General features: G+C 39.8%; 2 protein-coding genes across 2 annotated transcripts; both read right to left on the bottom strand.

Annotated features, from left to right (window-relative positions):
* Positions 1-717: 717 nt before the first annotated feature.
* JH06_4070 (hypothetical protein) lies at positions 718-1,596 on the bottom strand (the record flags this gene model as incomplete). Its single annotated transcript, XM_014670261.1, has 5 exons — positions 718-852; positions 884-1,099; positions 1,134-1,343; positions 1,372-1,504; positions 1,535-1,596. The coding sequence occupies 5 exons, from the start codon at positions 1,594-1,596 to the stop codon at positions 718-720; spliced, it is 756 nt and encodes a 251-aa protein (XP_014525747.1).
* Positions 1,597-2,797: 1,201 nt separating this feature from the next.
* On the bottom strand, positions 2,798-7,962 carry JH06_4069 (vacuolar protein sorting-associated; the record flags this gene model as incomplete). The annotated part of the gene is made up of 10 exons (XM_014670260.1): positions 2,798-3,146; positions 3,269-4,516; positions 4,548-4,681; positions 4,711-5,340; positions 5,371-5,643; positions 5,701-5,811; positions 5,840-6,080; positions 6,110-6,249; positions 6,280-7,280; positions 7,302-7,962. The coding sequence occupies 10 exons, from the start codon at positions 7,960-7,962 to the stop codon at positions 2,798-2,800; spliced, it is 4,788 nt and encodes a 1,595-aa protein (XP_014525746.1).
* Positions 7,963-11,843: the final 3,881 nt, after the last annotated feature.

Below are 11,843 nucleotides of genomic sequence, written 5' to 3'. Positions count from 1 at the left end.
CTTCACAGGACGGTTACGCGTCTTCTCAAACTCAAACGTCGAGTCCTATACGTCATAGTCCAATCAAGTAAATACCACACGAATGTCCTTTCCATTGGCGCGTCGGAAAGCCTTAGTCCAACGAACCTTTCTAGGATTACGTCGCAGATTGAAATTCTTTCGGCATTTAGATCTGCAAAAACGGAACACCTGCAACAATCAGTTTTCTTCGACGAACTCTCACTTTACTATCATTTCTCACAAACACAGTCCCATGCCCAGGATAGATAGGTCCAGAACAGAAGTAGCACGTCTCTATTCTCATCCTTTCCGTGAATGTTCAATCAAGTGAACCAAAGTGATGAAACCGAAACACCGGTTTGAAGAATCACTTCAAAACAAACAGAACCACCTCTAATATAGTTCACAAGTTAATCTGACTTCGATATCATTCGCTGGGTCAATTCAGACTCTCCTGAGCGACTTCGACTCTCGGCCCTTCGTGCCATCGAATAAATGATTCCATCAATCATACCCATCATTGTAAAGACGCCTCCAAGAATGGCACAAAGAGATGTACACAATTCAAAGAAAGGAAGATGTGTTTCCTTGATTACGGCTCGTAGAGGTGAGAATTCATAGACAAAATAGACTCCAGGGATCAACGATGAAGTCTCCTGAAGAGGTCGAAGATGATGCGTTTCTGTAACTCTACCTGTAATAACGATTTCTGCTCATTTACTGGTAAGTATTTGTAATGTTTCCCTTGGCATCTGTATAGGTAGTAGGAATGGCATTCACAAAGTATTGGTACATAGCAGGAGTGTCGGAATTCATAATACCACGACGCTGATAAAAAGGAGATGTTTGTCCCTACACATTACCTTCCTCATTGCTGACTCACAGGAATGTCATCACCGAAAGAAAAACGATTTACTGTATGAGTGACATTCATACGAGAAGAAGCCTCACGAAGCTTCTGAGGAGGGACCAATTCATTGATCCGACTAGGTAGAATGTACATGTGACCTTGAACCTTGCTAATCGCAATATATCCTTCTACGCGACATCCCTTTTCAATACCTCCTTCCCACTGCTTCATAAAGTCAAAGTCCGCACACTACATATTCATCCTCGATTCTGGGACCTACTACAGAGGCTCTGTTCATGATATTCCTGATGCTTAAACCCTTCTTTCGGTACTGAGAGATTAGTGCTTCACAGGTGTTACAACACACACCTGGTTCTGAGGCTTCCAGACAGCTGTTGCACTTCTCTTCCTTGTCGTTGACGACAACGATCTCTTGATCATCGTGAGACGTCTGTTGCAGAACTTCTTCTTTAGTAGGAGCTGTATACGTGATCTAGATGTAATCAAATAATCATCCATACGGTTGACGTGTCTGTAACTCCAATCAGATTTCCATTTACATCCAAATTGGTTTTGCGAATCTCACTTTCCAGATCAGTTCGGTCATTTCCAAGAGCATCCCGATAACCGACATCAATCAACATACATGGAATTCTAGATAATACTAGATAAAGGACAACAAACCTATCAAAGTCTATGGACATGTTGATAACAGTGCGATCTTTTGTCTCCTTATCAATCACCATATCTTCTGTTCGAGTCTGATATTCAAAAAGATGAGTATATAAGTACAGAAGTCATATACAGTTTCAATTCACCCCAAAATAGAGATGCCATGATGACAACAGTAATTATAGAGACTACAAATGATGTCATTTCCAAAATCACACTCAAAGCGCCTGACGCCGTGCGAACTTTAAAGGAATCCTCGGTTGAAGGATTCATATCAAATCTCTTCAGCACATTGCCTAATTTCCCCATACCAGGTCAATACTCCTGCTGTATTACTTTAAGGAGAGAAATGGACAAGATGTCACAGAATTGGGCTCCCAATACCGATTCCTTCTGAACCGATCAACCTCTTTTTCAGGAAGTGAAATAGATCGTTCTTTTGTATTCATAAAACAGTAGCATTTTTTGCGCTTTGATTTGATATCTTGTGCTCCTATTGAATATGAGCGAATCGGCAACGGAAGATAATGAAATTCAAGATATCCATGAACAAGTATTTGTCGATGATGCTCCAACAAGTCTGAATACTATTCCGCTCAGTGGTAAACTTCTAGATACCTCTATTTATTATAGGATATACTGCCTTGAACAGTCGTGAGAAAGTGGAGGTTATTGAACGGATAGCTCATGTTATAGTAGAGTCTGTAGGTTTGTTGAATGTGTTTCATTTCCTCAGAATGAAGAAAATCCAATACAAGTTGGAAATGCTAGTCCAGGTGGGTTATTGTATATGATTTTATTGCTAGACAAGTCAGATCAACTTCCAACTAGCGCTAGTAATGCAGTTAGGCCACGAGGATATGGAAACATTAGAGGTCGTTCTTCTTTATTGCAAAAACGGTTACAGTCTGGGAGTATTCATCGCTTTGATTCTGGAGAGCATTTCCGTCATCAGGCAGAAAAGATGCGGCAAGAACATAGTCAGCGGGTGAGAGTTATGACTTGTTCTGACGAGTAGAGACAGGAGAATTGTCCTCATCCCTTGACTGATAGGAGAACTGTTTCGCATCACCGTTCGTCTTCCGTTGGTACGGACAGTGACTCTTCTACAGGCTCAGGTCCACAGTTGCAGTCGGACCGACCCCATTGGCTACATTCACAAGTGAGTCAATTGAATCCAAAGCCAGAGATTGTTCCTCGGAGATTTGCCTCTAGTTACAGTTCCAGCGATTCTGATTAGTTTGTTTATTGGTTTTGGTTGTTTTCTCAAACATATCACTTACTATATTGGAATGCACGATAGTTCTGTTTGAAGACACGTTCTACGGGTAGAGTTACAAGAAGAGAATGATTCCGAGCCAATAAATCTTTGATCTCCCTCAGAACAGCAAGATCATCAGCATCAGCCGGAATTGAAGGTTCCACATTGTTCAATCGATACTGATTGGAGAATAGAGAATCATACAAATAATGGATATCGAGAATAGTCATTGTCACAATCCATGAATAACCACATCCACTCACCTTCCACTGGATAGGTGTCTCACTCACACTAAGCATATCCATACTCATTTGTTCATTCATCATTGAGACTTCTTCAATAGGAATTGGACTTGGTTGAGACCCTATATATCACAACCATTCATCATTTTCACAGATCAATTCTGGATACAGTACCAAATCACTTCGAATTGGATAGTCTACATAACATCACCTCCTTCATAGATACGTTCTGAACAAACACATACATGGTCTCGGAACATGCTGATCTCTTTAAGGGATAGTCCATGTCGAGCCTGCTTTAAGAAGTCTTCAATCACAAACATTAGCGTACATGTGTTGAAACTACACTGAATAGGAATATCTGTTTTATTCTTCCTTCCATATCCATTCTCATCTGATCCTCGCATGAAGAGGAAGTGAGATTGTGAACCCATCGTTTCAATCAAGGTATACAGTTCTGACCATGTGACACTTTTTGCATGAGGATCAATTATGACCATACGTTCGGTTGTAAAGAAGAGAATCAAGGATCCAGCACTCACAGATGCATGAACAACATATTGCTCCTCAATACCAATATAATTACGTCGATAAAGCTCAGGAATAAACTGCTGACCATTAGCAAGATAACCATCATAAGGTTGAAGAGACGAATCTAATCGTAGACAACGAGGAGCACGATATCGAACTGGAGTGGCTTCGATTTTGGCAATATCTTTCATCTTCCCTACCAGAGACGATGTGTCATCCAACAGGCCACCAATTGGCTTTGTGATAATGCCTACAACTCCTTTTCCAACCCCTCCTAAGGCTCCTGTAACGCCTCTGTTTTGATTACCAGTCCTGATGTCATTGAAGAACCCAGTTACTCCACTACGCACTCCATGGATGAGACCCTTCTTTCCCGCCGCTCTATCTGCTTTGTATTCTTCGCTCATCGTCAGAGTTTCCACTCCAGTCACCAACGTGTCAGTAAACTTCTCTACAGAATTCAGCAGACCAAAGGTGGTGTTAGAGAGAAGCTGTTTTGTTCCTTTGCCAACACCATCAATGAATTCTCCAGGTCCTTGTTTCAGACCACTAAGAGGTTCATCAATGAATGCACGTAAGCCTTGACCAATGTTCATTAGCAATTCACCAGGATTGCCAAGGATATTAACAGCCCCAAGGATCGTATAAAGACGTACTCGAGTCTGTAGGATGTAATGTTGCGTTAGTTTGTTCATCATATCATCTACTGAGATATACAACGAATTAGCTTCGAACGAAGACAGATTCAATGAGGCGTTGTCAATGTTACTCACAACATTCCCAGCTGCATCAACAATTGCTTTGATAAACTTGGGAATCAGATGATGCATTAGAAGGTTTCCTGTAATCGGATATTGAGCAGTAGAACGAAATGAGACTTTGGTTCGAATTGCATGGATACACAACTCTTCAGTGAAGTAATACAAACGAGAGACCTCGCGAGAAGGAACTGGGAACACTCTAAAGATCACTCAGATTTCAGGATTCAAACAATTGATATTCCTTCAGAAGTTCATAGTTGGATGCTTGACGATTGGTCATAATCTTCTCTTCAGTATCAGGAATGGCTTTCAAGAGATCGAGAATAGCATAAATCGTCTTTGATTCAATTGCAATATCCAATTCCTAGTATTAATCCTAGTATCATTCACTACCTGAACTTCCAAATCAAACTTCTCAATAAAGACAACTGATGGATGATAAGGAATACGAACCACGCAATGAAGGACTCGATTAGATTCATTTGGATTCTCGTTTTCATTGCGTCTCATATTTACCAAAGCATCAATCAATTGACTGTTACGATTTGAGTCATCTTCTCTTCCATACAATGGGCTGTGAATAGGTGAACCCAACAACACAGGATATCGTGTATCTGAGAGACAGTTATCAATTTGGATCCGACCAAGCGAGAACTCTGATGTGATCTTCTTCGATGCAAACATGGAGAAGAATCCGTCAAGTCCCTTGATGACAATAAAAAGGACTTCTTCAGGACTATCATTGATGATGCTGACACCCATCCCCGTAATCGAAACACTCACACTCAGTGTCACAGGATCCACATCACTTGGCTCTGAATCTGATTCATCAGACTCGATTGCCAGTATACGACGTTTACGTCTGGAGAATCGACTGAATACTTTGGTGAATCGGGTTGTGAGAGTTTGGTGAAGAGAATCAGGAGGAAGAGATACAGGCCGGTTCAGAAGCATGTTCTTGATAGCTTCAGGAGTGACTGTACCCTGTTGCCGATAGAGGAAGAGTCTTTTATTGAAAGGATCCTAATAGTAATGATCTATTCTCATGAATACAGCGTATTCTAATGTAATAATGGTTTGATGATTCTGCATCACTGAGAATATCCGAAGAACACACTCCTTATCAACAGACAGAGTTTCTTCTTCAAATGTTCGAATCGCCACCATCTGTTCTCCTAGAGAAAGAGTCACACTGTCAGTCCATAATGAGTTGATATCCACTTGTTGGAACTGAATTAGAGGTTTCTTGTTGGCATCAGACCAATGCCATCCCTTCGGCTCAGATGGGTTAAGATCATAAATCTCCATACATCCTGTTTGGCGTACCTAGACATAAGTGAATGGATTCATGACAACACTAAAGACAGAAGAAGTATTATTAACGAGTATATACATTGGAGAAATCGTGATTATTTTTGTCATTCCATATTCTCCAGGAGCATAATGAATACTCACAGACAGCACACATTTGCTTTCATTAGAAACAGAGACCATCTACATAATACTCCAATTCCTTTCCTACCTCAACAGATCCATCAACATTGACAGTATCGATAGAGAATGGAGACGACCAATCATAACCAGGAATCTTCATCACGACACTTCGACTGCGTTTTCCGTCCTTTAGTCGAGGAGAAGTAAATGAGAAAAGAAGAGGAAGAAAAGGAGTAGGATGAGGAATGGCTGATTTATCAGCCATAAAGTACAAAGGATGTGGCTCAGCATAATACAAACACGTTTCATCAGATGGATTCTCAGTAATTCTATAATGAACAATGATCATAATCACTACATAATACCATCTTCAAGCTTATTCATAATCCAGTAATCACTGAACAATTGTAACACAATAACACTGTCACTTCTACGGAATACTTCATATCGCACAATCGCATTGCTAAAGTGAAGAAGTCCTTGGACTCCCAGATGTAACTATAAATGATTTAAATCAGTGAAACTTACTGCTTCTGTACATGGATGCAGTTCATCTTCAGAAAGAGATGCAGAGAGAATACAACTGCCGAGATCAACAGGGATAGAATAGACATTATATGTGTCTCCCTGCTGGATTACGGTCTCTTCAAAGTCTATGGATGATGAAAGAAGATTGTATGGACCTCTTGTATCAGTCACATCTGAAAGGGTGATCGTAATAGCTGAAGGAAGTTGGTTTTGAATAACGAGACATGGAAGAAGGAGTACTTGGAGAATCGTTGCTTTGGATCCTTCTGACATTCCAACGGTCTCCCTATTCACATGGACTCTGATACATTGTTGGTTTCTTCCTAAGGATACAGTGAATGAATCTCGTGCTGTTTGTTCCAGCGTACTCACAGGAATCTTAGCAACAGCATTCTGCTCATAAATTGAGAACGAAGCACCAAGAGAAAGAGAGAGAACACCATTGCGACAACAAGTCGAAGGAGCATACACTTTACAATCAACAGAGAAACGTTCGAGAGGTCTAGTGAAACCACGTTCAGTGTATGTTGCTTGTGTATCAAATCCATAGAATAGATCCAACCCCGAGCAATTCTCGACTGAAATCCGCCCACTGATAAGAATCTCCTTCCGTCCAAAGGACACTTGACTACGAGCCACAAGGATATTCGTTTGATTCACAGAAGAAAGAGGCCAGAGACAGACTTCACAATCTGAATATAAGGGAAAAGAAGCTGAAGAGTATCCATCACAATGAATAGTCACCTCCTTATAACTGTCCTCAATAATATCACTTTGAAGGTATTGCTGGAAGGATGGATATGATAGAATCGTTGAATATATTGCCTGTCCATCTGTTACTACAAAGGAAGTCTGGGTACGAGTAAGAGTTGCCTCATGTCCATCAGAAATATCAACATAAACAAGAGATCCAGCATGATTTACAAAACACACGTAGTTGTGATTACAAACGCTCTTATCTGATGCGTAAGTAGAGACAATCTCTTTCTGTCGTGGAGCTACTTCATATAATGATAACAAACTCGTATGACGTAATTCTAAAGCTTGGTTAACTTCCATGTAATAACTATTCATGGTAGCTAAGATCGAACTAGTCACATTCAAATTCAATAGCCCTGTAGTATCAATTCGAACTCCTAACTTCTGTATACTCTGATCAAAACGACCATTCAACTGCCATGGCTCAATTGCCATCTCCCACTTGCCAGTATCCTTCTTGAAAACTTGACCACACAACGTTACACGACTGATCATGGTAACTGACTGGTTCAGAGATTGAACGGACAAAGCAATACTCTGTAGCTCAACAGTAGCAACAGGAATGAGCGATTGATAACTATTGGAAACAAGAACGAGTCGAATAAGTGGAACGACAGTCTTCAACTGCAAATGAACACCAAGAAGGGAGAGTGGAGACTCTTCTTCTGATTGTGTGGTAGGAGACACGTCAGTTTCAGAAGAAGCCTGACCGACTAAACTCTCATAGAGAGATGCCATGAATGCTATGTCAACACTTCCAATAACCATAGTCAAAGGAGTTCCTGTGAGTGTCAGAGATAGTTCGTTAAATCGATTCTCCATTTCAGCAACTAACGAGAGAGAGAGAGGAAGTAGAAGTGTTGAAAACAGGTCAGGTTCATTCACCTTCTTCACAGAGAGATCACTGAGCTGGATTGACGCCATGAGAGTATTATTTGCTGTATGAGCTTCTGCAGATGCACCAAAGGAGAGATCAAGAGTTTTTGAGTTCTTCTCATCGAGAGAGAAGAGGAAAAGATGAACAGAATGAAGCGAAAATGATGCTTTGATAAGATGATCTAGAGATGAAGGAAGATAGATTTATATACATCCAAATACACCACTCTCAGCAGATTTAAGACTACTTTGTTGAGATGATGATTGTGGAATAGAAGCAGATGAAGAGATGCCAACTCGCATATCAGATACAGTACCATCTGAAGTAGTGATTTCAGCTGATTGTGATGAAGAATTGGATTCAGGAAGATAGTGAATAAGAAGTGAAGGAAGAGATAAAAGGAAAGGTGTGATTTGAATTTGTGAAGTACCCACATTCACTTCACAGAAGAGTTTTGAAGAATTGTCAACAAGAAGAATCTTTCCTTGTATCATTGGATCCGAATCTGATCCAATCACAATGAACTGACGACGATCTACTGGACATAAACTCGACCTATCATGATCAATGAGAGATAACGAATGAATATTCAGACCCAATTCCATATCACAAGGAGAAGACTTATAGTTAACAACTGTTTTATGTAGCTGCATCTCCAGAATCGAATTATGCGTCATAGCCTCATATAATGCACTCATCTCATCATATGAGTCATCTGGATGAATTACAAGCAAGAGGGAAACAGATTGAAGAGAGATATCAAATGCAAAGGAAGGATCTTTTGTAAATGTGAATATGTCATCTGTTTCACTGTCAAATACTTCAGTAAGAATGATCTCATTATCACTATTCATTTCATTTGTATCCAATGATTGTGATGAGTCAATAAAACCATTTGAAAAAGCCTGAATAATACGAGGAAGTGAATAAGGAGCAAGAACTACTGAGACTGGATCAGCATCTATACTCATTCGTGTCATTGTGTCTGAGTAACGCATACAATACTGTAGTTTTGACAGAGCCAGAACAGGAACGGAGTCTGTGATAACAAGGGTATCAGCAGTTACTACAATACTATTGAAGAGAACACATCGATCTCCAGAACAGACACTCACCTCATGACTTGTCAGTATGATTCCATCTGAATCAGATAAATGAAGAGTTAATCGAGGAGAAGGACAATGAATATCGAGAATAAGACACTGTGAGTAATCAGTGGCAATTTCAGATTCATCCGATTCCTCTCCATAAAAAGACATCAAAAACTCTCCTTGCGTAATTGTATGATAGACAGACATGATGAAAGGATACTGAAACAATCCATGGATATCAGGGACAGTGAGGTGAAGTACTGTAGCAGAGTCTGAAGAGAAGATCATGTGTAGGTCAAGAGTTGGAGACTGAAGAATAGGCTGTGAAGTAGAGTTCAATACTCGAACATTCATTCCAGCAACTTTAAAGTGTGTCTTTTCATCTTTCTGGTAGCGAACTCTTAACTGAGACATATCGAGAGAGGCAGTCGCCACTCCATCATCAGTCTGTTCAACAAAGAGTAACGAGGCTGCAGATACTTCAATATCCAGATTTGACTGTTTCGCATCAAGAGGAGTGGGTGATGAAGGAGTGGATGATGAAGGAATCAATGAGAGTATCTTGTAGCAAGCAATAAGTGTTGACTGATGATAGTTGACTATAAATCACTCCCAATTCCAAACCATACCTGTTGTTGGATCTAGTTTGACCCGAATTGATTGAGAAGATGGATTCTCCTCTTCAACTGAAGGGGAGTATGTGACGTACTGAACCGACAAGAAGGGAGAAGATCTTTGTTTCATCACTTCCCAGGTGTTTTCAGAAGAAGAGCCAAGAAGATATGAAGATGGAGTTATCATCAAATCCTCAAGGGCTACAGCTTTCACCTGTACGCCTACGGAGAGTTCCCGTTTATCCATGTGAATATCACCTTCAAGTGCGTTAATATGGAGAGCGAGCACATTCGAAACAATCGATTCTGTAGTGTTAAACTCAGTGGATGTTAATTCAAGAACAACTTCTTCGGTTTCAAGATGAAGTTGGACCATGGAGGAACGATGATCTCTCTGACAATCCTTTCTCCGCGATTTTGCTTCATGTTGATCGATAACCCAACGATTCAGATACAGTAAACTACTTCCAATACACAGAAGACCACCAACAGCTTGTAAGAATGCTGAATACAACCAGAATGGGAACAGGATTAACATAAGAACAGTGATTATGAACACTGGATAACTAGAAAAAATGTGATAAACAAGAAAACTAGTCAATAACGAAGGATAAGGGGAAGATGCTGAGACCTGAGTATTATCAGAGTGATTAGAATCCTTTTCATCACTTTCAGATTCGACACGATCAGCATTAGGTTTTTGTGATCCAACAGAAATTGTGTCGTCAAGTTTCAAATGATCTGGGAACGATGCAAGCACATCCGACAGATACAGAAGATGTTGGCTGTCCAGCTGCATGGAGAGAATATGAACCATAATATTGACTGACAAGATAGGAGGAGGAACCTTTAAGAGATCAAAGAGTAATTGACCACAGACAGTACGAGTATGAGAAGAAAGAGTTTTTGGAGCATGTTCATTCAGATATGAGGAGAATGTATCAATCGTTTGATATTGAACGATGTTGTCCACTAAATTAGTATAATCATCTCGAATGTATTTTCCCAAGGATTCACGATCCTCAAAATCCACCTCGTTCATAATTCTCTCAACGATTACTTCACACTCAGGCCAACGATCTTCAGTGGAACGTAAGTCAATTGCAAATTCTCCAGTTATGTTGATATCCTTTAACAAGGGAATCATACAATCTGAAGATAAGAGTGATATCTCCAATCCAGAGAGAAAAACTGATTTGTAAATAGCACTTTTCACATCACATGATATTCGGTGTTCAGTGGAATCAACCAGATCAATTCCAGCTCTTTTGAGATTAATGTCAATTGTATTTAAAGAGGCTGGAAAATGAGTTGGCCTTAAATGCATTCAAAACACAATACCTACGAATGTTCATAGCGCAAATGTAGATTCTTAATAGTAATACTACAATTATTTGCAACTAGCGAGATAAGCTTCACCAATGAATCGTCATCAGATTCTTCCAAAACGGTGTCACTGACATTTGAAGATTCTGTAGATGGAGAAACTTGCAACGTTTGCATAGGTTGATCCTTAGGAGCGAATGGTCCATTATGTTTAAGTATCTCATCATCAGATACTAAAATATCAATTCCATCTATTATAAGCTTCATTGGTGCAGTGCGGAGATGGGACCATGGAATCTAGTTTTAAAGAAAAGTGATAACGTATACACTAAGATAAATGGAGACAATCGATACACTCTTAACAAAAACAGGAAGTCCCAATGACACCAACTTTTCAGTCTTCACCTTCTATTCATCAACATTTTATTTCAAATAATTACTATGTTCGAAAGATATAGTTCCCCATTCCATAACGAAAGGGAAACGTCTCTTTCCTGAACAGTATCAATATAGGTATTTAAACATTTGGAAAGTGTTGAACAAACGATGCTTTCAAACATGAGGATTCTCAGAATGAAAGCAAAGAGAACAATGACATGAATGTTATGGTTACTGTTAAAGAATAATTGGGGAAGTTGAAGCAGTTAACTCAGAGTAGTATTAAGAAGTGAGGGAAAGATGGTAGACTCTCCTCATTCAAGAAAACTAGTATCTCTTTCTTCAGTGTTTTGATGCAATGGATTGCATATGTTGGATTGAAAGTGATGTGAGGATAAGAATGTGTTGTTGAAAAAGGGCAGTGAAAGAAATGAAAACAAGAACGGTCATATCTAGTGGAAAGCGCCCTAACCCGTCTGATCTAGGAAGCTAAGTCATTACGAGTTGAGTTAGTACCAG

The sequence above is a fragment of the Blastocystis sp. subtype 4 genome (assembly GCF_000743755.1).
Source record: "Blastocystis sp. subtype 4 strain WR1 chromosome Unknown seqid_0301, whole genome shotgun sequence".
NCBI classification, from domain to species: Eukaryota; class Bigyra; order Opalinata; family Blastocystidae; genus Blastocystis; species Blastocystis sp. subtype 4.
The sequence above is the reverse complement of the archived record's forward strand: the minus strand, read 5'-3'. Positions and strand labels throughout refer to the sequence as shown.